Source organism: Ranitomeya imitator, chromosome 2, assembly GCF_032444005.1.
Source record: "Ranitomeya imitator isolate aRanImi1 chromosome 2, aRanImi1.pri, whole genome shotgun sequence".
Lineage (NCBI taxonomy): Eukaryota > Metazoa > Chordata > Amphibia > Anura > Dendrobatidae > Ranitomeya > Ranitomeya imitator.
This window is the reverse complement of record NC_091283.1, coordinates 234,405,842-234,433,273: the sequence shown is the minus strand read 5'-3', so window position 1 is coordinate 234,433,273 and position 27,432 is coordinate 234,405,842. Positions and strand designations below refer to the sequence as shown.

The following is a 27,432-nucleotide window of genomic DNA, read 5'->3' as shown; positions in this document are numbered from 1 at the left end:
CAGTAGCAAGGTCCACCTCACCACCGATGCGTGGACCAGTCACCATGGACAGGGGCGATATGTTTCCCTCACTGCCCATTGGGTTAATGTTGTTGAGCCAGGTACAGATCGTGCGAGTGGCGCAGGACGTGTCCTGCCCACTCCAAGGATTGCAGGAATCCAGTCTGTACGCATCGACTCCTCCTCTTACACCAGTTCCTCTGATTCCTCTCTGCAGGATCCGTCACAGTCCACCCCCACATGGACCCGTGAACGTTTACCTATGACCGACATGAGCACAGCCGTGGCCAAACGTCAGCAGGCCGTCTTGAAACTAGTTTCATTGGGGCATCGAAGCCACACAGCGCAGGAGCTCTGGAATGCCATAAAGCAGGAGAGCGATGTGTGGTTACTGCCAGCGAATCTCCAGCCAGGCATGGTAGTGTGTGACAATGGCCGAAATCTGGTGGCAGCTTTGGCCCTTGGCAACCTCACTCACATCCCATGTCTGGCACATGTGCTCAATTTGGTTGTGCAGAGTTTTCTGAGGGACTATCCGGATCTTGATGCCCTGCTGCACAAGGTCCGCCTAGAGTGTGCTCACTTGCGGCGTTCCAGCTTGGCCAGATCCCGCATTGCTGCTCTGCAGCGCCGATTCCGCCTTCCGGAACACCGCATCATATGTGACCTACCTACCCGGTGGAATTCCACGTTACATATGTTGGAGCGGTTGTGTGAGCAGCAGCAAGCAGTTATGGAGTACCAGCTGCATCAGGCGCAAAGAAGTCGCAGTCAGCGCCGATCAGACTTCACAACCACAGAGTGGGCCACTATGAAGGACGTCTGCCAGGTTTTGCGTCCTTTTGATTATTCCACGCGGATGGCAAGTGCAGATGATGCACTAGTCAGCATGACTGTCCCCCTTATCTGCCTGCTTCAGCAAACTTTGCAAGGGTTAAGGGATGATGTGGTGGAAGAGGTGGAGGATGAGGAGTCACCTTTTCCATCAGCTTCTGGAGAGTCAGCGCCACGTGGTTCCTCACAAAGGGGTACACAGGGGCCAATTTGTGAGGAGGATGAGGAGGAGTCAATGGAGGAGGAAGAGCTCCGTCCAGAGGAGGGAGCGACACAATTGTCCAGTGGTCAGTGTGTACAGCGAGGGTGGGGTGATGACGAGCGGGCAGAGATCATGTCTCAAGCAGGGGACAGCGTTTCTGGGCCAGTTGGCACTCTGCAGCACATGGTGGATTTCATGCTGCAGTGCCTGAGAAACGACCGCCGCATCGACCACATTCTCAACATGCCTGATTATTGGGTGTTCACCCTCCTCGATCCTCGCTACCGGGACAACGTCCAAAACCTCATCCCTGCGTTGACCCGGGAGCGTAAATTGCGGGAGTACCACGACACACTGGTGAATTCCATCATCTTCTCCTGTCCAACTGAGAGGAGTGCTGCTAGTGCTTTACAAAGCAGCTCAGTGCGTCGAGGCAGTGGGGGAGGCTCTGCCCAAAGAGGGAGCAGAAGCAGTGCCTCTGCCCAAGGCAAGCCCAGTATGGCACAACTCTGGCACACTTTTGTGTGCCCGCCCCAAATGTCTACACCATCACCGGCGGCTCCAGTCAGCAGGAGGCAACGGTTCCGTCAGATGGTGACAGACTACATGGCTTGCCCTCTTACTGTACTCCCAGACGGCTCTTCCCCGTTCAAGTTTTGGGTCTCTAAGCTGGATACATGGCCAGAGCTAAGCCAGTATGCATTGGAGGTGCTGGCTTGCCCTGCGGCTAGTGTCTTATCGGAACGTGTCTTTAGTGCCGCAGGTGGTGTACTAACAGACCGTCGCATGCGACTATCCTCCGATAACGTTGACCGGCTTACTTTCCTGAAAATGAACCAGGCCTGGATCTCGCAGGAATTTGCCACTCCTCTGCCTGATTAAGTAATTGGGTGTCATCCAGGTCTCCTGCTGTGTTCATCTTTCTACCACCTGAACTGCTATTCCTGGGCTCCAACACCGCCAGTTGCGGCTCAGAAGTGCAGGCTGCACAGTAAAAACATACGACCCAGTGTTATTGGGTTTCAGTAACGTCAGCTGATCCCCAGCTGTGTAGCCGGCAATGTGTCCTGCGACCACCACGCTGGCACAACAACCTAAATGTAAGGGAACCTGTCCCCCCCCCCCCCCGTCGTTTGTTACTGAAAGAGCCATCTTGTGCAGCAGTAATGCTGCACAAGGAAAAGGTAGCTCTTTTTTTTTAGCTCTTTGCACACGCAGAACTTAACACTTATAAAATGTGTTCACTGATACCGTTATACCGTCCCGGAGCTGGGACTTTCCTTCGTAATGTGACGCAGCACAGCCGTCATTCCTACCCCCTTGGTGCCATGCGCTGCCTCCTCAGCGTTGTTTTAAGCTGTCACGGAGCCTGCGCTGTTCTGTTATCCCTTGGGCATGCCCTATTTGCGCTGCCTGTCTTCTGACATAATTTGGTGTCAGGCTGGCTGCGCCTGTGCGGCCGCGGTGCCCGAGATCCCGCCTCGCAGTGTCTTCTGATTGAGTCACACTGCGGGCCTGGGATCCATGGGCATGCGCAGTGCATATCTTCCCCTCGGGCTCTCGCTCATTTCCCTCCGCCTTCTTTAGACTGTGCGCCGTCAGCTGATCCCTAGCATGCCACGGCCGTGACACCGCACAGTCTGAAGAAGAGGGAAGGAGGGGAGTGAGAGTCGAGGTTATGCACTGTGCATGCCCATGGTTCCAAGGCCCGCAGTGGGATTACGTTAGATGAGACTGCGAGGTGGGATCTGGAGCAGCGTGGACGCACAGGCACTGACAGCCTGACACCAAATTATGTCAGAAGACAGGCAGCGCTAATTGGGCATGGCCAAGGGATAACAGAACAGCGCAGGCTCCGTGACAGCTTAAAACAACGCTGAGGAGGCAGCGCACGGCATCAAGGGGATAGGAATGACAGCTGTGCTGTGTCCCATTACGAAGGAAATTCGCACCTCCGGAACGGTTTAACGGTATAAAGGGACACATTTTTAGTGTTTACTTCGGTGTTTGCAAGGAGCATAATTAAAAGAGCAACCTTTTCCTTTTGCATCCTTAGTGCTGCACAACATGGCTCTTTCAGCTACAAACGTCTTGGGGGGGGGTTAAAGGTTTCCTTTCAACTTGCTCCAATCAGGCTTCGGCCTACACTCTGTTCCTCTGCTCCTCCTGCTGTCCCTGGGCTCTAACACCGCCAGTTGGTGCCTGGAAGTGCTGTGTGCACAGTCAACAGTCGCTCCTCTGTTATTGGGGTTCAGTAACGTCAGCTGATCCCCAGCTGTGTGTGCGGCAATACCTCCAATCTGCTCCTCCTGCTGTCCCTGGGCTCTAACACCGCCAGTTGGTGCCTGGAAGTGCTGTGTGCACAGTCAACAGTCGCTCCTCTGTTATTGGGGTTCAGTAACGTCAGCTGATCCCCAGCTGTGTGTGCGGCAATACCTCCAATCTGCTCCTCCTGCTGTCCCTGGGCTCTAACACCGCCAGTTGGTGCCTGGAAGTGCTGTGTGCACAGTCAACAGTCGCTCCTCTGTTATTGGGGTTCAGTAACGTCAGCTGATCCCCAGCTGTGTATCCGGCAACGTGTCATGCGACCGCCACGCTGGCACAACTAAAATGTAAGGGGACCTGTCCCCCCCCCCCCTAGGCGTTTGTTACTGAAAGAGCCACCATGTGCAGCACTAATACTGCACAAGGGAAAGGTCGCTCTTGAAATTATGCTCCTTGCAAACGCTGAACTACACACTCATGTAATGTGTCCCCTCACACCGTCCAACCGTCCCGGAGGTGGGACTTTCCTTTGTAATGTGACGCAGCACAGCCGTCATTGCTACCCCCTTGGCACCGTGCGCTGCCTCCTTAGCGTTGTTTGATTCCGTCATGGACCCTGCTCTGTTATGTTATCCCTTGGCCATGCACAGTTTGCGCTGCCCGTCCTCTGACATCATTTGTTGTCGTCCTGGCTGCGCCTGTGCGTCCACGCTGCCCGAAATCACACCTCGCAGTGTCGTCTAATGTGATCCCACAGTGGGCCTGGTATCCATGGCCATGCGCAGTGCATATACTAGCCTCTCACTCCCCTTCTTCACGCTTCTTCAGACTAGGCGGCGTCAGCTGATCCCTAATAGCATGCCACGGCCGTGACGCCGCACAGTCTGAAGAAGCAGGAAGGAGGTGAGTGAGAGGCGATGATATGCACTGCGCATGCCCATGGATCCCTGGCCCGCAGTGGGACCACATTAGATGACACTGCAAGGTTGGATCTCGGGCAGCTTGGACGCACAGGCACTGCCAGCCTGACACCTACATGATGTCAGAAGACGGGCACCGCTAACTGTGCATGGCCAAGGGATAACATTACAGCGCGGGCTCCGTGACAGAACCAAACAACGTTGAGGAGGTGGCGCCCGGCACCAAGGGGGTTGGAATGACGGCTGTGCTGTGTCACATTACAAAGGAAAGTCCCACTTCCGGGATGGTTTGACGGTGTGAGGGGACACATTATATGAGTGTGTACTTCAGCGTTTGCAAGGAGCATAATTTTCGGAACAACCATTTTCCATGTGCAGTATTACTGCTGTACAAGATGGCTCTTTCAGCAACAAATGCCTGGGGGGGGGGGTTAAAGGTTCCCTTTCAACTTGCTCCACTGCAGGCTTCGGCCTACACTCTGCTCCTCTTTGATTCCCTGGGTTTCAACACTGTCAGTTGCCACCTGGAAGTGTTGTCTACACAGAAAAAACACTAGGTGATGTGTCAGTGGGGTTCAGCACCGCCAGCTGTTCCCCTGCTGTGTAGTCGGCAACGTGTCCAGCACAAGCCACGCTGGCACAACAGAACAAAAGCTGCCACCAGTGCAGGCTTCGGCCTACACTTTGCTCCTCTCCTCCTCCTGCTGACCCTGGGCTCAAACAACGCCAGTTTCTGCCCGGACATGCTAGCTGCACAGAGAAAAACACCAGCCAATGTGTTAGTGGGGTTCAGCACCGCCAGCTGTTCCTCTGCTGTGTAGTCGGCATCATGTCCAGCACAAGCCACGCTGGCACAACTGACCAAAAGCTGCCACCAGTGCAGGCTTCGGCCTACACTTTGCTCCTCTCCTCCTCCTGCTGACCCTGGGCTCAAACAACGCCAGTTTCTGCCCGGACATGCTAGCTGCACAGAGATAAAAAAAACAGCCAATGTGTTAGTGGGGTTCAGCACCGCCAGCTGTTCCCCTGCTGTGTAGCTGGCAACGTGTCCTGCAAACGCCACGTAGGCACATGAACTGAAATTGAAGGGAGCCTGCCCCCCACCCCCCCAGGTGTTTCTATGTATAACAGCCACCTTGTACAGCAGTACTGCTGCATTTGTACAAGGTGGCTGACTTTTTCTCCTTGCACACGTGGAACTCAACAAGTACAAAATGTGTCTCATTACAGACCATTACAATGTCCCTGAGGTGTGACTTTCCTTTTTAATGACACGCAGCACCCCCATTGTTAGCGCTGCCCGTCTCCTGACATCATTGGTTGGCTGGCTGTGCCTGTGCGTCCCCCCTGCCCGACACAACGCCCCCCGTTGTCTCATATATTTTGACTGCGAGGGTGTGATTGATGGGCACGAGCAGTGCATATGTTCCCCTGTTTTAACTCCCCTCCTTCCGCCTTCTTCTGACTGTGCGGCCTCATGGCCGCGGCATGCGATAAGGGATCAGCTGAGGCCGCCCAGTCTGAAGCAGGTGTAAGGACATGTGTGAGCGGCGAACATATTTACTGCACAAGGCCACGAATCCCAGCACCGCAGTGTGACTTTAGGAAAAGCCACTGTGGGTCTGGGATTTATGGCCATCGTTAACCGCACCGGCCAACATGAAATGAGGTCATGAGACGGCCTGCACTAACAGGGTATTGCCAAGGGATAACACAAGAGCGCAGTTTCCTGTACTGCAAATAACAACGGTAAGGAATCTGCGCACAGCACCTAGGTGTAAATTTGTACACCTGTGCTGCGTCACCTTAAAAAGACTAGAAGTCACGCCTCCACTACTGTTTGACAGTATAATGGGCTAAATAGTGTACGTGTTTAATTCAGCGTGTGCAAGGAGCAAAATTAAATAGAGCAACCTTTGACTTGTGCATCATTAATGCTGTTCAAGGTGTGGCTCTTGTACCTTGCAACACCTGAGGGGGGGGTTAAAGGTAACCTTTGAAATTGGTTCAACTAGGCTTCGGCCTACACTCTGCTCCTCTACTCCTCCTGCTGACCCTGGGCTCAAACACCGCTAGTTTTTGCCCGGAAATGCTAGCTGCACAGAGAAAAACACCAGCCAATGTGTTAGTGGGGTTCAGCACCGCCAGCTGTTCCCCCGCTGTGTAGCCGGCATCGTGTCCAGCACAAGCCACGCTGGCACAACCGACCAAAAGCTGCCACCAGTGCAGGCTTCGGCCTACACTTTGCTCCTCTCCTCCTCCTCCTGCTGACCCTGGGCTCAAACACCGCTAGTTTTTGCCCGGAACTGCTAGCTGCACAGAGAAAAACACCAGCCAATGTGTTAGTGGGGTTCAGCACCGCCAGCTGTTCCCCCGCTGTGTAGCCGGCATCGTGTCCAGCACAAGCCACGCTGGCACAACCGACCAAAAGCTGCCACCAGTGCAGGCTTCGGCCTACACTTTGCTCCTCTCCTCCTCCTCCTGCTGACCCTGGGCTCTAACACCGCTAGTTTTTGCCCGGACATGCAATCTGCACAGAGAAAAACACCAGTCAATGTGTCAGTGGGGTTCAGCAACGCCAGCTGTTCCCCTGCTGTGTAGCTTGCAACGTGACCTGCAAACGCCACGCAGGCACATGAACTGAAATTGAAGGGAGCCTGCCCCCCACCCACAGGTGTTTCTATGTATAACAGCCACCTTGTACAGCAGTACTGCTGCATTTGTACAAGGTGGCTGACTTTTTCTCCTTGCCCACGTGGAACTCAACACGTACAAAATGTGTCTCATTAGAGACCATTACAATGTCCCTGAGGTGTGACTTTCCTTTGTAATGACACGCAGCACCACCCTTGTTAGCGCTGCCCGTCTTTTGACATCATTGGTTAGCTGGCTGCGCCTGTGCATCTCCCCTGCTCGAAACAATGCCCCTCGGTGTCTTATTTTTTTGGACAGCGAGGGTGTGATTGATGGGCATGTGCAGTGCATATGTTTGCCTGTGTTCACTCATCTCCTTCCGCCTTCTTCAGACTGGGTGTCCTCATGGCCGCGGCAGGCGATAAGGGATCAGATGAGGCCGCCCAGTCTGAAGCAGGTGTAAGGACATGTGTGAGCGGCAAACATATTTAGTGCACCAGGGCACGAATCCCAGCACCGCAGTGTGATTTTTTAAAAACACACTGTGGGTCTGGGATTCATGTCCATCGCTAACCGCAACGGCCAACATGAAATGAGGTCATAAGACAGGAAGCGCTCACAGCGCATGGCCAAAGGATCACAAGAGCGCAGACTCCTGTACAGCAACTAACAACGCTCAGGAAGCTGCGCCCATGCAAAAAGGTGTTGTTTTCGACACCTGTGCTGCTTTTCTTTAAAAAGACAAGTCACGCCTCCACTACTGATTAACAGTATAATGGGCTAAATAGTCTACGTGTTGCATTCAGCTTGTGCAAGTAGAAAAATTAATAGAGCAACCTTTTACTTGTGCAGCATTAATGCTGCAGAAGGAGTGGCTCTTGTACTTTGTAACACCTGAGGGGGGGTTAAAGGTAACCTTTGAAATTGGTTCAACTAGGCTTCGGCCTACACTCTGCTCCTCTCCTCCTCCTGCTGACCCTGGGCTCTAACAACGCTAGTTTTTGCCCGGAAATGCTAGCTGCACAGAGAAAAACACCAGCCAATGTGTTAGTGGGGTTCAGCACCGCCAGCTGTTCCCCCGCTGTGTAGCCGGCATCGTGTCCAGCACAAGCCACGCTGGCACAACCAACCAAAAGCTGCCACCAGTGCAGGCTTCGGCCTACACTTTGCTCCTCTCCTCCTCCTCCTGCTGACCCTGGGCTCTAACACCGCTAGTTTTTGCCCGGACATGCAATCTGCACAGAGAAAAACACCAGTCAATGTGTCAGTGGGGTTCAGCAACGCCAGCTGTTCCCCTGCTGTGTAGCTTGCAACGTGACCTGCAAACGCCACGCAGGCACATGAACTGAAATTGAAGGGAGCCTGCCCCCCACCCACAGGTGTTTCTATGTATAACAGCCACCTTGTACAGCAGTACTGCTGCATTTGTACAAGGTGGCTGACTTTTTCTCCTTGCCCACGTGGAACTCAACACGTACAAAATGTGTCTCATTAGAGACCATTACAATGTTCCTGAGGTGTGACTTTCCTTTGTAATGACACGCAGCACCACCCTTGTTAGCGCTGCCCGTCTTTTGACATCATTGGTTAGCTGGCTGCGCCTGTGCATCTCCCCTGCTCGAAACAACGCCCCACGGTGTCTTATTTTTTTGGACAGCGAGGGTGTGATTGATGGGCATGTGCAGTGGATATGTTTGCCTGTGTTCACTCATCTCCTTCCGCCTTCTTCAGACTGGGTGTCCTCATGGCCGCGGCAGGCGATAAGGGATCAGATGAGGCCGCCCAGTCTGAAGCAGGTGTAAGGACATGTGTGAGCGGCAAACATATTTAGTGCACCAGGGCACGAATCCCAGCACCGCAGTGTGATTTTTTAAAAACACACTGTGGGTCTGGGATTCATGTCCATCGCTAACCGCAACGGCCAACATGAAATGAGGTCATAAGACAGGAAGCGCTCACAGCGCATGGCCAAAGGATCACAAGAGCGCAGACTCCTGTACAGCAACTAACAACGCTCAGGAAGCTGCGCCCATGCAAAAAGGTGTTGTTTTCGACACCTGTGCTGCTTTTCTTTAAAAAGACAAGTCACGCCTCCACTACTGATTAACAGTATAATGGGCTAAATAGTCTACGTGTTGCATTCAGCTTGTGCAAGTAGAAAAATTAATAGAGCAACCTTTTACTTGTGCAGCATTAATGCTGCAGAAGGAGTGGCTCTTGTACTTTGTAACACCTGAGGGGGGGTTAAAGGTAACCTTTGAAATTGGTTCAACTAGGCTTCGGCCTACACTCTGCTCCTCTCCTCCTCCTGCTGACCCTGGGCTCTAACAACGCTAGTTTTTGCCCGGAAATGCTAGCTGCACAGAGAAAAACACCAGCCAATGTGTTAGTGGGGTTCAGCACCGCCAGCTGTTCCCCCGCTGTGTAGCCGGCATCGTGTCCAGCACAAGCCACGCTGGCACAACCGACCAAAAGCTGCCACCAGTGCAGGCTTCGGCCTACACTTTGCTCCTCTCCTCCTCCTCCTGCTGACCTTGGGCTCAAACACCGCTAGTTTTTGCCCGGAAATGCTAGCTGCACAGAGAAAAACACCAGCCAATGTGTTAGTGGGGTTCAGCACCGCCAGCTGTTCCCCTGCTGTGCAGCTTGCAACGTGACCTGCAAACGCCACGCAGGCACATGAACTGAAATTGAAGGGAGCCTGGCCCCCACCCCCAGGTGTTTCTATGTATAACAGCCACCTTGTACAGCAGTACTGCTGCATTTGTACAAGGTGGCTGATGTTTTCTCCTTGCCCACGTGGAACTCAACACGTACAAAATGTGTCTCTTTGAGACCATTCCACTGTCCCTGAGGTGTGACTTTCCTTTCTAATGATACGCAGCACCCCCCTTGGTAGCGCTTCCCGTCTTCTGACATCATTGGTTGGCTACTTGCGCCTGTTCGTCCGCCCTGCCTGAATAAAATGCTCCTCGTTGTCTTAATTATTTTGACTGCGAGGGTGTGATTGATGGGCACGAGCAGTGCATATCTTCGCCTGTCTTAACTCATCTCCTTCCGCCTTCTTCAGACTGTGCAGCCTCATGGCCGCGGCATGCGAGAAGGGATCAGCAGAGGCCGCCCAGTCTGAAGCAGGTGTAAGGACGTGTGTGAGCGGCCAAAATATTTACTGCTCAAGGCCACGAATCCCAGCACCGCAGTGTGGCTTTATGAAAAGACACTGGGGGTCTGGGATTTATGGCCATCGTTAACCGCACGGGCCAACATGAAATGATGTCATAAGATGGGCAGCGCTAACAGGGCATTGCCAAGGGATAACACAAGAGCGCAGACTCCTGTACAGCAAATAACAACGCTCAGGAAGCTGCGCCAAGCACCAAGGCGTTATTTTGGACACCTGTGCTGCGTCTCATCAAAAAACCAAGTCACGCATCCACTACAGTTTGACTGTAGAATGGGGTAAATTGTGTATGTCTTTCATTCAGCGTGTGCAAGTAGACAAATTAATAGAGCAACCTTTCACTTGTGCAGCATTAATACTGCACAAGGTGTGTCTCTTGTACTTTGTAACACCTGAGGGGGGGGTTAAAGGTTTCCTTTGAAATTGGTTCAACTAGGCTTCGGCCTACACTCTGCTCCTCTCCTCCTCCTCCTGCTTCAACACGGGCTCTAACATCGCTAGTTTTTGCCCGCAAGTGCTAGCTGCACAGAGAAAAACACATGCCATTGTGTTAGTGGGGTTCAGCAACGCCAGCTGTTCCCCCAGTGTGTAGCCGGCAAAGTGTCCTGCAAACGCAACGCAGACACAAAGCTGCCTCCAGTGCAGGCTTCGGCCTACACTCATCTCCCCCTGCTTACCCTTTGCTCCAACACCGCTAGTTGGGGCTCTAGGAAGACAATCTTTAATAGGCAAGGCAACGCATCTGGGTTCCAGCACCGCCAGCTGGTTCTCGGCAGTGTTCTTGTCACAGGTACTCCCTCGTGCCAAGCCTGGTTTCAGCACCGTCAGCTGTTTCCGGGTTGTGTCAACTTCACTGAGACGCCTATGCTTGCCCCGTCGTGGTGCGGTCGAGTTAGCCAACTCCAGGGTGCCTCCAGTTTAGGAGCTTCCTATGTGGGCTGCGTGAACTGGTAGTCAAGGCTGGTTCTGTAGTGCCAGTAGGCCCAGCTCCCCCTGTAGGACTGTTGGGGTTCGGTAACTGCGGCTGCCTCGCGGCCTAGCTGTTCTCTCCTCTCCTGTGGGCCTTGGGGTCCACCACCTGGTTCCAGCACCGTCAGCTGGTTCCGGGCCGAGCCTTTGGCTTAGGTGCCTCCTCCTGGGTATCCGAGTTCCGCCAACGCCAGGCGGTCCTTGGTAGTGCTTTTAAGCGCGGGCACCTACAGCTTAGTAACCGGGTTCCAGCACCGTCAGCTAGTCCTCGGTCGTGCCATTGGCTCTTGCACACTGGGGCAACGCATCCGGGTTCCAGCACCGCCAGCTGGTTCTCGGCAGTGTTTTTGTCACAGGTACTCCCTCGTGCCAAACCTGGTTTCAGCACCGTCAGCTGTTTCCGGGTTGTGTCAAGCTCACTGAGACACCTATGCTTGCCTCGTCGTGGTGCGGTCGGGTTAGCCAACTCCAGGGTGCCTCCAGTTTAGGAGCTTCCTATGTGGGCTGCGTGAACTGGTAGTCAAGGCTGGTTCTGTAGTGCCAGTAGGCCCAGCTCCCCCTGTAGGACTGTTGGGGTTCGGTAACTGCGGCTGCCTCGCGGCCTAGCTGTTCTCTCCTCTCCTGTGGGCCTTGGGGTCCACCACCTGGTTCCAGCACCGTCAGCTGGTTCCGGGCCGAGCCTTTGGCTTAGGTGCCTCCTCCTGGGTATCCGAGTTCCGCCAACGCCAGGCGGTCCTTGGTAGTGCTTTTAAGCGCGGGCACCTACAGCTTAGTAACCGGGTTCCAGCACCGTCAGCTAGTCCTCGGTCGTGCCATTGGCTCTTGCACACTGGGGCAACGCATCCGGGTTCCAGCACCGCCAGCTGGTTCTCGGCAGTGTTTTTGTCACAGGTACTCCCTCGTGCCAAACCTGGTTTCAGCACCGTCAGCTGTTTCCGGGTTGTGTCAAGCTCACTGAGACACCTATGCTTGCCTCGTCGTGGTGCGGTCGGGTTAGCCAACTCCAGGGTGCCTCCAGTTTAGGAGCTTCCTATGTGGGCTGCGTGAACTGGTAGTCAAGGCTGGTTCTGTAGTGCCAGTAGGCCCAGCTCCCCCTGTAGGACTGTTGGGGTTCGGTAACTGCGGCTGCCTCGCGGCCTAGCTGTTCTCTCCTCTCCTGTGGGCCTTGGGGTCCACCACCTGGTTCCAGCACCGTCAGCTGGTTCCGGGCCGAGCCTTTGGCTTAGGTGCCTCCTCCTGGGTATCCGAGTTCCGCCAACGCCAGGCGGTCCTTGGTAGTGCTTTTAAGCGCGGGCACCTACAGCTTAGTAACCGGGTTCCAGCACCGTCAGCTAGTCCTCGGTCGTGCCATTGGCTCTTGCACACTGGGGCAACGCATCCGGGTTCCAGCACCGCCAGCTGGTTCTCGGCAGTGTTTTTGTCACAGGTACTCCCTCGTGCCAAACCTGGTTTCAGCACCGTCAGCTGTTTCCGGGTTGTGTCAAGCTCACTGAGACACCTATGCTTGCCTCGTCGTGGTGCGGTCGGGTTAGCCAACTCCAGGGTGCCTCCAGTTTAGGAGCTTCCTATGTGGGCTGCGTGAACTGGTAGTCAAGGCTGGTTCTGTAGTGCCAGTAGGCCCAGCTCCCCCTGTAGGACTGTTGGGGTTCGGTAACTGCGGCTGCCTCGCGGCCTAGCTGTTCTCTCCTCTCCTGTGGGCCTTGGGGTCCACCACCTGGTTCCAGCACGGTCAGCTGGTTCTGGGCCGAGCCTTTGGCTTAGGTGCCTCCTCCTGGGTATCCGAGTTCCGCCAACGCCAGGCGGTCCTTGGTAGTGCTTTTAAGCGCGGGCACCTACAGCTTAGTAACCGGGTTCCAGCACCGTCAGCTAGTCCTCGGTCGTGCCATTGGCTCTTGCACACTGGGGCAACGCATCCGGGTTCCAGCACCGCCAGCTGGTTCTCGGCAGTATTTTTGTCACAGGTACTCCCTCGTGCCAAACCTGGTTTCAGCACCGTCAGCTGTTTCCGGGTTGTGTCAAGCTCACTGAGACACCTATGCTTGCCTCGTCGTGGTGCGGTCGGGTTAGCCAACTCCAGGGTGCCTCCAGTTTAGGAGCTTCCTATGTGGGCTGCGTGAACTGGTAGTCAAGGCTGGTTCTGTAGTGCCAGTAGGCCCAGCTCCCCCTGTAGGACTGTTGTGGTTCGGTAACTGCGGCTGCCTCGCGGCCTAGCTGTTCTCTCCTCTCCTGTGGGCCTTGGGGTTCACCACCTGGTTCCAGCACCGTCAGCTGGTTCCGGGCCGAGCCTTTGGCTTAGGTGCCTCCTCCTGGGTATCCGAGTTCCGCCAACGCCAGGCGGTCCTTGGTAGTGCTTTTAAGCGCGGGCACCTACAGCTTAGTAACCGGGTTCCAGCACCGTCAGCTAGTCCTCGGTCGTGCCATTGGCTCTTGCACACTGGGGCAACGCATCCGGGTTCCAGCACCGCCAGCTGGTTCTCGGCAGTGTTCTTGTCACAGGTACTCCCTCGTGCCAAGCCTGGTTTCAGCACCGTCAGCTGTTTCCGGGTTGTGTCAACTTCACTGAGACGCCTATGCTTGCCCCGTCGTGGTGCGGTCGAGTTAGCCAACTCCAGGGTGCCTCCAGTTTAGGAGCTTCCTATGTGGGCTGCGTGAACTGGTAGTCAAGGCTGGTTCTGTAGTGCCAGTAGGCCCAGCTCCCCCTGTAGGACTGTTGGGGTTCGGTAACTGCGGCTGCCTCGCGGCCTAGCTGTTCTCTCCTCTCCTGTGGGCCTTCGGGTCCACCACCTGGTTCCAGCACCGTCAGCTGGTTCTCGGCAGTGTCTTTTGCTCTTGTACCTTCTGCTCCCCATCCTGGTTCCAGTACCGTCAGCTGGTTCCGGGCAGAGCCTTTGGCTTAGGTGCCTCCTTCTGGGTATCCAAGTTCCACCAACGTCAGGTGGTCCTTGGTAGTGCTTTCAGGCACGGGTACCTCCTGCTTAGTAACCGGGTTCCAGTAACGTCAGCTGGTCCTCGGTAGTTCCATTGGCTCTTGGACCTTCGGCTACCCATCCGGGTTCCAGTACCGTCAGCTGGTTCTCGGCAGTGTCTTTTGCTCTTGTACCTTCTGCTCCCCATCCTGGTTCCAGTAACGTCAGCTGGTTCCGGGCAGAGCCTTTGGCTTAGGTGCCTCCTTCTGGGTATCCGAGTTCCGCCAACGTCAGGCGGTCCTTGGTAGTGCTTTTTAGCACGGGTACCTCCTGCTTAGTAACCGGGTTCCAGTAACGTCAGCTGGTCCTCGGTAGTTCCATAGGCTCTTGAACCTTCGGGTAGCCATCCGAGTTCCAGTTCCATCAGCTGGTTCTTGGCATTTTCTCAGCCTTCTTGTACCTTCTGCTACATTTCCAAGTTGAAGACCCTAACGTCGACGACCCGGAAGACCACCCCGATGACGACGACCCGGAAGACCACCCCGATGACGACGACGACGACGGCGGAGACGACGACGGCGGAGACGACGACGGCTGAGACGACGACGGCGGAGATGACGACACTGGAGACGACGACCCTGGAGACGACAACATGGAAGACCGAGAAGCAGAAGAACAAGAGGCTGCAGAACAAAGAGCAGAAGAACATTAAGCATAAGACTTAATATCAGAGCAAAAGATATTATCTCAATTATATGCAGAAGAAGACTAAGCAGTGTATGGGGGTGAGTCCGTTCCTCCTCGTGGTGCCCCTGGATAAAGCCTGATGCTGCAGGCCAAACTGAACGCGGACAAATGTAACTTTTGTGACTGGCAGAACGGAAGGTGTAATCTTCCAACTTTTATAGATAACAACTACGGGAATGCCTGTCACAAATGAGAATATGATGAAGAAGTAGAATAGGAAGAATAATAACAGTGGAATAAAAAGAATATGTAGAATAGGAAGAATAATAATAGTTGAAGAAAATGAATATGAAGAATGTAATAAAAAAAAAAATATAGGTAGAAGATGAAGAAGATGAATAAGGTGAAGAAGTTGATGTCAAAGATGCTGATTATGATGAAGATGAAAGTGTGGGAAAAGGAAAAAAAAGAAGGGGAAGGTCGTGGAATAGTGAAACATCAATATCTGACAAAATAAAAAAAATTTACATAGTCAATATCTTTTTCAATCCGAACGTCTTTAAAAAAAAAAAAAATCATGCTATTCTATTTGATTGGACTAATCCTCCTTGCCTTTAATGTCTCCGCCACCTCCCCCATACATCCTACATTATTCTTAGTTGTTTTCCTTCATGTAGAATGAACCTACAAGGAAAGAAAGGGTTTATTTTAATTCCGATATTTTGGTCCCATTGACTTGCATTGGGATCGGGTATCGGTATCGGCGATATCCGATATTTTTTGAATATCGGCCGATCCAAACCGATACCGATACTTTCCGATATCGGAAGGTATCGCTCAACACTACTGATTACACTGATACCTGGTAATGAAATCCGTCCTGTGGTTGTTGTTTAATCTGTATTTGTAGTTTTCAGTTAATGAGATTCTCGTGCTCTGGGGCGGGGCTGTGGGCGGGGCTTTGCGGTGATCTGATTACATATTCATCTGTATTGGCCTATGACTGGTCGCTGATCCCTCACTGTCCTGCCCCCCATTTTTACATAATGCATATAATAGTGTTGATATTATTGTTGATAATGTCTATAATATTGTGGCTATTGGGAGGATTAGAAAAAAATTACATCCAGCAAAATGTCACCGGCGATGGCAGTGAAGCGATGGCCAGGGGACCACCACGGTGCAGGAAGACTACTGTACACAAGATGAGGTGCAAACAACAAAGGATAGATTTATTGGGAGACAGGGAATGGAAGGGACAAGGAAGGTGCAAACAGGGGTTTACAATAGCAAAAGATAATGCACATGAGTTATCTTGTCTGTAAAATAGCACAGTGCTTCAACATTTACAAACTCAGAATCTGTCTCACAAGCAACTTTACACAATAAAACATATATCGATGCTACTCTGCATATAACCTCCCTGGCCTTTACTACGCAGGCCACAAGGGCTACCGTGCTCTAACTACTGAAGCCTGCACTAGGCCCTAACAGGTGCACCAAACAGGAACAAACTCACGGTGATGTTGGGGACACAGGTACAGTTCCAAGGGGCCCACGAAGTCCAAAACAGTGGTGCACACAGATTCCTGTCAGCTCTGCAAAGCGTGGTCTTCTCCTTGCTCCTGGAAATCATAAAGTCCCCTTCTCAGTATCTTCGTGGCTTCACAAACCAGCACAGAACAGCCACCCTTTGCTGTAACCGGGAAAGTCTATTTAACAAACGCAGTTCATCTCAAGCTGTGTAATCTTTCATGCAGCCCACGACTCTTCCTTGCAGACAGAACAGCACAAAGTTCTCTCAGTTCCCTCTGAAACTTTTCCTCCACACGCTGCTTCAGCTCCACCCCTGCACACAGCCCCGACCAGTTCATAGCAAACATAAGAGCAGGGGAGAACAGCAGAACATACCATCAAACCAGACAAGGGGATGCAGCGTGTTTCTTATTGTCCATAACAGCACCACCCTCTTACATGCCTCCCTTCTTAATGATGGTCGTCCTCGGCCATCACAGCATCAGGGTAAAAGTGTAATGGAGGAGGCAACAAAGGTGTAAAAACAGACAGAGCACACTGTTCTACATATCGGACTGAAAGGAGGTGGGTCACAAGGACCCAGAAGAAACGATCAATAAGTCCAAGTCATAAAAATAAACAACTTTATTAATATAACATATACAAACCAAATACAAATGTACAAATACATATAATATGAAGAACAGAGTAGATGAAAAGTGCCACCAGGTGTACTAGGACACCACCAAGACATAAAAACATATTAGGGGCGCAAGGAACCAGACACATCCATACCTATACCGGTATATGGGATCAGGGGTACAATAGCCTCATACATCACATGTTCAATATATAGGAAACCATCCTTAATCAAATGTGATGAGATGTGGATGACCCCCATATGATCAACCATACCCAATAACAGATAATATATATCACAAAGAGAACCAATGATCCACGGTGTCAGATCTATATCAAATGCATATGTATATCATTACCTCTAAATAGAGCACCGGGTAGGATGTGCACAGGGACCGTGCGCCCTCCCCAACGCACGTTTCGGCTATCACACCTTCCTCAGGGGGAATAAGGTGTGATAGCCGAAACGTGCGTTGGGGAGGGCGCACGGTCCCTGTGCACATCCTACCCGGTGCTCTATTTAGAGGTAATGATATACATATGCATTTGATATAGATCTGACACCGTGGATCATTGGTTCTCTTTGTGATATATATTATCTGTTATTGGGTATGGTTGATCATATGGGGGTCATCCACATCTCATCACATTTGATTAAGGATGGTTTCCTATATATTGAACATGTGATGTATGAGGCTATTGTACCCCTGATCCCATATACCGGTATAGGTATGGATGTGTCTGGTTCCTTGCGCCCCTAATATGTTTTTATGTCTTGGTGGTGTCCTAGTACACCTGGTGGCACTTTTCATCTACTCTGTTCTTCATATTATATGTATTTGTACATTTGTATTTGGTTTGTATATGTTATATTAATAAAGTTGTTTATTTTTATGACTTGGACTTATTGATCGTTTCTTCTGGGTCCTTGTGACCCACCTCCTTTCTGTTATATTTTTCAGCGATTGGTTCTGAATTGTAGTTATAACATAGTTGCATTTTTGCTTGGGGTGACAATTATATTTAGATCATCTCTAGCTATGTTATACTTTGTTGTGCTTTTGTTTATACATATCGGACTGGTGGAACCCCTGCATTAGACCTCTGGGATCTCCGAACCTCTTGGCTGTCAGGCAAGGCTTGACTATCTTCCAGAGGAACACTTGTTACAGATGACATTGTGCGCTCTTGTCTGGTCTCATCCTCGCATGGCGGTAGTGGTACATCCATGAGATTACCGTCTCTGGGCGGCTGAGGACCCCCTACTGTGTCAGGGACGGTCCACCACTCATCATCGATTTGGTCATCAGGCATGACAGATTCAGGAAGTGGAGTGGTGCCTCCAGGCGACAATGGCATAGAACAGACCTCAGACCGGCAAGGCCGCAGCATATTTCTGTGAAGTACTCTAGGGGCGGATGCCCCATCTTCAATCTGTACCTTGTAGACAGGGCCGTTAGCATACACTCGCTCGATAACCTTGTACGGCTGTACTTTCCATCTCTCACTTAGTTTTCCCTTAGGGTGTTTCTCTCTGACCAATACCCGGTCTCCAGGTTGGAGCGGTAACTCTTGAGTCGGTTTGCGGGCCGTATGTTCTTTTTCTTGCAGTTGCTGACCCGCCAAACGCCGTATCGTTTGCAAACGTTGCCGATGCTCTTTCACCCATGAGGTGACATTTTGCTCCATCAGCTCCTCTGGCTGTTCCAAATTCAGCTCAATGATCTCTCGTCCAGCTCTTCCAAACAACAGAAGATAGGGGGTATAACCGTGGTGGAGTGGACCCAATTGTTGTAGGTCCAGACCAATTCTGGCAGATAGTCTGGCCAACACACCTTCTTATCCTCCTCCAATGTTCCCAGCATCTGAAGCAAGGTTCTGTTGAAGCGTTCGCAAGCTCCATTGCCTTGAGGATGGTAAGGGGTGGTCCGGGACAGCTCGATGCCACACATGCGATACAATTCTTCCATCACCTTGCCTTGGAAACATGCACCTTGGTCGGAGTGGATGCGCTTTGGGCACCTATACACCCGGATGAAGTCTTGACAGATGGCTCGCGCCGCCGATTCCGCAGTCTGGTCTCTAGTCGGAGTGACTACTCTGAACTTAGAGAAGTGATCGGTCATCACTAAACAGTATTGCAGCCCCCAGGCCGAGTGTCCAACGAGGAGATAGTCGATCATCAAGACTTCCAACGGTTCCTTAGTTTGTATGGTCTGGATGGGTGCCCTCTGTTCAGTACTCTTAATGAGGTCACATACTCGACACTGCCGGCAAACCTCTTCCATGTCCATGAAGGCTACCATCGGTGTACAACAGGAACGGTTGATCGAAGTCTGCGTAGGCCAAAATCGGGGCCGAAGTAAGGGCATTCTTTATAGCCTGGAAGGCCTTGTGTTGTCCCGGTGCCCAGGGGATGCGCTGGGTCTTCGGCACTCCAGCGGTCCCCCTCAGCAACTCATTGAGAGGACCTGCCACCTTTGCAAAGTCTTTAACAAACCGGCGGTAGTACCCCGCGAGTCTCATCACCAAACAGTATTGCAGCCCCCGGGCCGAGTGTCCAACGAGGAGATAGTCGATCATCAAGACTTCCAACGGTTCCTTAGTTTGTATGGTCTGGATGGGTGCCCTCTGTTCAGTACTCTTAATGAGGTCACATACTCAACACTGCCGGCAAACCTCTTCCACCACAAGCTCCAACCGGGGGCAATACACATACCGCTGCAACCATTGGTAGGTCTTTGTGGGGCCGAAGTGCGCTCCAAATTCGTGGGCTTCTTTAGCTATTTCTTGAGCCATTCTTCCTGGGATGACCACTTGCCACCTTACTTCCATATCTTTTGGCTGTTGCCTCTTACGATATAGTACTGACTCTCGCACTTCCAGTCTATCCCACTGGTGCAACACACTCCTCATTTCAGAGTCCAGATTATCTCTCTCTTGTTTGCAAGGCTTTCACTTTTGCATTACCCACCACTTCATCTGTCTCAGCCCTTCGTCTTCATCCTGAACGTGTCCCCATACCTCATTGGTTCTCCCCAGGGACCGGGGTAATGCGCAGGCCTCCCTTCTTGACTGGGCCACAACCATTGGGGGCTTGAACTTATTGAAGTCTGGGGTTTCCTCCTCTTCGAGTTGCTCATCAAGATCCCCCACTGGAGTCTCCACAGGCACTCTTGACAGCCCATCCGCATTTGCGTTTTCAGTAGCAGAGCGATAACGGATGGTAAAGTCGAACTTGGCCAGGCGAGACATCCACCGTTGTTCTAAGGCCCCCAGTTTAGCATTCTTAAGGTGGGCCAGGGGATTATTCTTTGTTCGAACTTGAATTTTGGTTTCTGTCAGGAGGCCTGCAAACTTTTCTGTCATGGCCCACACCAGGGCCAGGAGCTCTAACCGGAAGGAGCTGTAATTGTGAGGGTTTATTTCGCTGTCTCGCAGGAACCTGCTGCTAGCATACCCGATAACTCTGTCATGTCCATCATGTATCTGAGAAAGTACTGCACCGAGTCCATGAAGGCTACCATCGGTGTACAACAGGAACGGTTGATCGAAGTCTGCGTAGGCCAAAATCGAGGCCGAAGTAAGGGCATTCTTTATAGCCTGGAAGGCCTCGTGTTGTCCCGGTGCCCAGGGGATGCGCTGGGTCTTCGGCACTCCAGCGGTCCCCCTCAGCAACTCATTGAGAGGACATGCCACCTTTGCAAAGTCTTTAACAAACCGGCGGTAGTACCCCGCGAGTCCCAGGAAGGCCTGGAGTTCTCTCACTGTTTGAGGAACTGGCCATTTCTGGATAGCAGCCACTTTTTCTGGTGAGGGTAGAACTCTATCTTGTGATACTATGTGGCCTAGGTACTCGATCTCTCTCTTGAAGAGGTGGCATTTTTTTGGCTTCAACTTCAGGTTATGCGCCTGCAGTCTTCCGAGTACCTGTCCAAGCCGGGCAAGGTGGTCTTTGAATGAGGATGAAAACACAATGATGTCATCCAGATAGATCAGGGTAGCCTTGAAATTTAAATCTCCCAAACACTTTTCCATCAGCCGTTGAAAGGTGCCTGGAGCATTGGAGAGCCCGAAGGGCATCCGGTTAAACTCGAACAGTCCCATAGGGAGGATGAAGGCGGTTTTCTCTCTGTCTTTCTCTGCCACGGCTACTTGCCAGTATCCGCTTGCTAGGTCCAGGGTGGAGAAGTACTTGGCTTTCCCCAACGCTGTCAAGGATTCCTCGATGCGGGGCAACGGATACGAGTCTCGAACAGTGCAGGCATTGAGTTTCCTGTAATTACACAGAACAGGATGGTCCCATCATTTTTCTTGACGAGCACCACCGGGGCTGCCCAAGGGCTCTGACTACTCTGCACCACTCCTGAATCCAGCATCTGCCTCAGTAATGTTTTCACCTCTTGGTACATCTTGGGCGGGATCTGCCGGTATCGTTCTCGAATTGGACGAGCTTCCCCCGTCGGGATCTCATGCGTGATGGCTTCAGTAAAGCCGAAATCTTCGGCGTGACGGGCGAATGCGGCCTGATTTTCCCACAGCATAGTTTCTATTGCTTGCACACGCTCAGGGCCCATAGCCTTCACATCCACTTCCATTTGCTCAAGGATGACCGTCCACTCAACTCCGGGGATGGTATCTCTTCGTCTCCCACAGCAACTGCTAGGGTCCACCCCACACCTTCTTTCGGTGATAAAGACATCTCCTTCTGACTCACTACTTCACCCTTATGTAGGTACACCAGGGCCAGATCTGTCCCTCGTGGCAAGGTGACCTCCCTGGGGCTCACATTCAAAGCTCTTATGGGGACATGTCCTCGCTGGACCACAGCTATCGTACGAGCTATCATGACTTCTTGATCCACTCCTCCGCCTACCACAGGCTGAACAACCACTTCCAACCCATCAAGGTTGTGGTGAGTCCCCACTGGAAGGTATACTATAGTTTCTCGCTCGGGAGGTAGGATTACAGGTTCTTTACCAGGAGCCCGGATGACCCCTACCGTCTGATAAGATGGCACACTCTTCTGCGTCCCACAGACGCGGGTCAGTCGTTGAAGGGCTTCTTGAGTAGGCTTATGTGGAGTAGCCTTCTTCCAATATCCAGGTCCCCGTTTGGTAAACATAATCTGATCGAGTTCACGTAGGATATTCATTCCCAGTACTACAGGCACATCTTCCTTGACAGGCTCAGGGACTAGCAGGATCCCTTTTCTTCCAACTTCTTGCCCACAGATTCGAATATTCATCCACACGACCCCTGTGACCGGAATCGGTTGTTGGTTGGCAGCAAACAAGCGAATCAATGTCTCTTTTTCTGGCTTGGCCAGGTTCTGGAAATGCTGCTTAAAGTACGCTTCTGGCATCGTTGTCACTTGTGACCCAGTATCTACCAGGCAATCCACCAGAACTCCTTCAAGTTCAGCACGTAGGATGGGGCTCCCAGCAATCAAGTGTTCGTTATGATATGGAGCGGCCTCTCTTCTCGCCTCCCCCGCAGAGTGCCGCACTACTGCGGGGGTTGGTAGTTTAACGGCGGCTTCCACTGGCCTTGAGTATAGTTCCGACAGTCTCTGGCAAGGTGCCCCCGTCCTCCACACTCCCAGCATTGAATGCATCCTCCTCGCTGAGGGGTACTTCGAGCCTGTCCTCGTGCCGCCGATGCCTGACGGGAGGGGGCTTGTTCCCACTGATCCCTTGTCGATCGGGCTGAAGAATGGTTGCATGAGTATGGTGGGTCAGTCTCTTGTAGTTACCCCACTCTTCGCTCCATCTGGATCAGTTTCTCTTGCACGTTAACAAGGGACCGCTGCAAGTCTTGCACTACCTGGACCAGCACCTCTTGATGGTTTGCGTCCCCTCTGGAATTGGTGCCCTGGACACGCATCACTCCAGACGCATAGCTTTCTTCTTTACTTCGGGCCACTGTTTCCGCCAGAACTTGACGAAACGTAAGGGCTGGATCTGCCCGGACCCAGTGCTCGCCTCAAGGATGTGCTGTGTAGTCCCAGAATGAATTGCTCCCAGAGTATCCTATCTTTAGAGCCCATGCTGCCAAATCCATCTGCCTCCTTTCTCTGCACCTCTTCGAACACTTCTTGCAGTGCTGTTGCATACTGAGAAATTCCTTCTTCTTCCCGCTGCAGCCTAGAGAAAAATTTGGCGAAAAGATGTCCCGCGCTAGCAGTCTCACCGTAGATCTCTTCCAGGAACTTCACTAGCTCCTTCAGGGTACTGCGGGTGAGTTCTGGTTGTAGGCAGACGTTTCTGCGGGCTTCCCCCTCTAGGGCAGTTAAAGCAATGTCCGCTTCAAGGTCTGGGCTGATGTTATAAATCTTCAGGGTGCATTGCAGCCGGGACACCCAGTCGGACAGTGGCATATTCTTGCCGTCAAACTTTGGGAGCACACTAAATATGGTGCCCATAGGGAGTGTCCTTGCAGGGGTTCCACCAATGCCCACAGCATCCCCATTAATGTTAGCATTCCCGCCATTGCTGTCTGCTGCCTCCATCTTGGTGACAGTACCCTGCTCGCAGCGCCACTTGAAGCGATGGCCGGGGGACCACCACGGTGCAGGAAGACTACTGTACACAAGAAGAGGTGCAAACAACAAAGGATAGATTTATTGGGAGACAGGGAATGGAAGGGACAAGGAAGGTGCAAACAGGGATTTACAATAGAAAAAGATAATGCACATGAGTTATCTTGTCTGTAAAATAGCACAGTGCTTCAACAATTACAAAATCAGAATCTGTCTCTCAAGCAACTTTACACAATAAAACATATATCGATGCTACTCTGCATATAACCTCCCTGGGCTTTACTACGCAGGCCACACGGCTACCGTGCTCTAACTACTGAAGCCTGCACTAGGCCCTAACAGGTGCACCAAACAGGAACAAACTCACGGTGATGTTGGGGACACAGGTACAGTCCCAGGGGGCCCCCGAAGTCCAAAACGGTGGTGCGCACGGATTTCTGTCAGCTCTGCAAAGCGTGGTCTTCTCCTTGCTCCTGGAAACCTTAAGTCCCCTTCTCAGTATCTTCGTGGCTTCACAAACCAGCACAGAACAGCCACCCTTTGCTGTAACCGGGAAAGTCTATTTAGCAAACGCAGTTCGTCTCAAGCTGTGTAATCTTTCTTGCAGCCAACGACTCTTCCTTGCAGACAGAACAGCACAAAGTTCTCTCAGTTCCCTCAGAAACTTTTCCTCCACACGCTGCTTCAGCTCCACCCCTGCACACAGCCCCGACCAGTTCATAGCAAACATAAGAGCAGGGGAGAACAGCAGAACATACCATCACACCAGACAAGGGGATGCAGCCTCTTAAAGTGACAGCGTGTTTCTTATTGTCCATAACAGCACCACCCTCTTACAGCAGCACCTGCGCAGTCTATAAGTAAGAGATAGATGCTACTGGACAGGCGCCGCTGGTGTCATTTTGATGGATGTAATTTTTTTTTCTAAGCCTCATAATAAAACTACAAATACAGATTACACAACAACCACAAGACTAATTTCATCACCAGGTATCAGTGTAATCAGCATAACGGCACCGACCTGACAGTGTCTGTAGGTTACTGAGCACAATCCTGCTGACAGGTTCCCTTTAAATTTGGATCTTAAGGTACCTTCACACTCAGCGACGCTGCAGTGATACCGACAACGATGTCGATCACTGCAGCGTCGCTGTTTGGTCGCTGGAGAGCTGTCACACAGACAGCTCTCCAGCGACCAACGATCCCGAAGTCCCCTGGTAACCAGGGTAAACATCGGGTTACTAAACGCAGGGCCGCACTTAGTAACCCGATGTTTACCCTGGTTACCAGTGCTAATGTAAAAAAAAACAAACACTACATACTTACCTTCCGCTGTCTGTCCCCGGCGCTGTGCTTTCCTGCACTGACTGTGAGCACAGTGACGTCACCGCTCTGCTTTACGGCTGACCGGCGCTGACAGCCAGTGCAGAGAAGCAGAGCGCCGGGGACAGACAGCAGAAGGTAAGTATGTAGTGTTTGTTCTTTTTTACTTTTGCGCTGGTAACCAGGGTAAACATCGGGTTACTAATTGCGGCCCTGCGCTTAGTAACCCGATGTTTACCCTGGTTACCAGCGAAGACATCGCTGAATCACACACGCCGATTCAGCGATGTCTGCAGGAAGTCCAGCGACGAAATAAAGTTCTGGACTTTCTGCTCCAACCAACGACATCACAGCAGGATCCTGATCGCTGCTGCCTGTCAAACTGAACGATATCGCTAGCCAGGATTCTGCAACGTCACGGATCGCTAGCGATATCGTTCAGTGTGACGGTACCTTTAGGCATTTGGAAGAGGAGATGGAGAGGTTTTTTTTAAGACTATCAGGGAGTTACAGACTCATAAGTGAGGCAGGCCGATCCCACCACAATCAAACTATCATACAGAATGAACAGGTGAAAAAAGACATTTTTTTATTCTGTATTACATCCCCAACAACAACGTATCTATGACGGGAGAACTCCAACAGTAAACCAGAGTTGCATTCATTTATGGTGGACCATTGGAGCTACTATGAATCCTGACCAGAAGATTAGAGGAAATAATATTGCTCCCCATTTCAGGAGAGATTGTGCAGTAATCTGAATTTCTTAGGATCAAAAACAATGTAATTTATGAGGTGGAGTGAATCCATGAAACCAGGGCTGGAGCCAACACATCTCCTGCAGGCGGGAATAAATGTATATTACAGCCATCAGCCACGCACAGCTCAGAGATATATCATGGCACCGGTGTGATGTGTTTATTAGATTATCACAATCCTCCTGGAAGTTAGTCAGTTTTAATACAAATTGTAAAGTCCGGATAAAGGGAAACTCTGTTATTGTGCAGAAATTCACACTTGGCCTCACTGCACATTTAATGTTGTCGCTTATAAAAGTGAAGTTTGGCCAGAAAGACTGGACCTGGTCTTGTAGGGACCATATGATCACATTCAGCAGCACAGAAGGGAGAGAAGGGAGATTCCTCTGATAAGATCTTAGGGTTCTAGGAAGCCAACCGCATCATTACCCTCCACTTTCTGTTACAGGACCATCAGAAAATTTTTCTTCAAGTGATTTTCTATCTTGTCAGCACATTCTACGTACGCTGTCATTTGGCTTTATAGTTTACAGATCTGGGCAGGTAACAGCGTCTCCTAAACCCAGGGGGTTGGTGGATCTACCAGGTTGTAAGCTCTATAGAAAAGGGCTTTCAATGCCCAAAGTTATTTGAACAGTTTTGGGTGGAGGAGAATGTTGTGGTCTAGAGGCAAAATGGTGATCATGGGAATACGGCCGGACTACACCACCGATAAAGCAGCCACAGCCGGTGATGAGAAGAATCTGTGACCTCTCTGCATTTAGTGGTCACTACTCACCTGGGTAGTCATATGTGGGAATCTCCTCTTCACACCGCTCATCCCCCCTCACATATGTCTCTGTAGTATTAATATGGGTCAGATCTTCACCCTGAAACAAATATTGTAAAAGTCACCGACAGATGGAGAAGTCCCATCTATGATCAGCTCTAATCCTGCCATCTCCACCATTCTCATTACACAAGTATAAAACATATAATACTGGTGGATAAAACAAGACTGAGCACAAGACCTTCACCGGCGTCTACACATCATAGGGGAGATCTCCTCATACCTCCTCTCCATCTACCTGATGATCCTGAGGATCATTGGGATCTTCTTGGTTACAGTCCTGTGGAAGAAGAGGACGGGGACATCTCTCTGGTGTTGTCCTCTTACTGGATAGATCTGGAGGAAACACATACAGGGAGTGAATTCATTCTTTACATACAGATAATTATAGGCCGTGTGTATTTAGTCCTGTCTATTACCTGGAGATGTGAGGGGCTGGGGAACCTCCATTATGACGTTCTTGTACAGATCTCTGTGTCCTTCTAAATACTCCCACTACTCCATGGAGAAATAGACAGCGACATCCTGACACCTTATAGGAACCTGACACATACAATGATACAGTCATCCCCCGATCCCTTCATAGTGTTACTGTATAATGTCCCAGCATTCCCAGCAGTGTCACCTCTCCAGTCAGTAGCTCAATCATCTTGTAGATGAGTTCTAGGATCTTCTGGTCATTGATGTCCTCATGGATCAGGGGGTGAGGTGGAGGCCCCGTGATTGGGCTCAGGGGTCTTCCCCATCCCTCAGACACAGGGTCCTGACAGCGATCACTAGAGGTCTTCTTCACCACTGTGTAATCCTGGTAATGGAGAGACACATTAATAAATCTCACTACAGACATTTCCAGAGTCCTCACCTCTCCAGTTCTGTCCATCTGTTATTCCCATAGATAAGAATGATGTAATGTGACGTCATCAGAATCTCTCACCTCTCGTAAGCCGGAAGAGGATCTCTAGGGTGAGGTGTAATATCCTCTCCGCCATCTTGTCTCTGTCCATATCCATCTTTGATGGGTAAATCGGGAAAATTCTCTTTTGTAGAAGATCTTCACTGAGAGGATCCAATATTGTAGAGACCTGAATGAGAAGATGAGCCGATGTAACAACATAAGAATCCTGTAATAATACAATTACTGGAGATAATAAGGGAAACATATGAGGAGATTTATTATTTTACAGTATTTAGTTTCTTTCTTTACATCTACTAATAAATCCTATATATTT

The 27,432-nt window shown here is 51.3% G+C and overlaps 1 protein-coding gene across 1 annotated transcript in view; it reads right to left on the bottom strand.

The window, feature by feature from the left end:
* LOC138662807 (zinc finger protein 391-like) overlaps nt 1-26,746 on the bottom strand; it is a 34,515-nt gene extending 7,769 nt beyond the window's left edge. The window contains exons 1-3 of the mRNA XM_069748765.1: nt 26,623-26,746; nt 26,442-26,539; nt 26,153-26,243 (exon numbers count right to left, since the gene is read on the bottom strand). Of these exons, the coding sequence (XP_069604866.1) occupies nt 26,153-26,243; nt 26,442-26,539; nt 26,623-26,653 (220 nt within the window). The 5' untranslated portion in view covers nt 26,654-26,746. The remainder of the gene's footprint in view (nt 1-26,152; nt 26,244-26,441; nt 26,540-26,622) is intronic.
* Nucleotides 26,747-27,432: the final 686 nt, after the last annotated feature.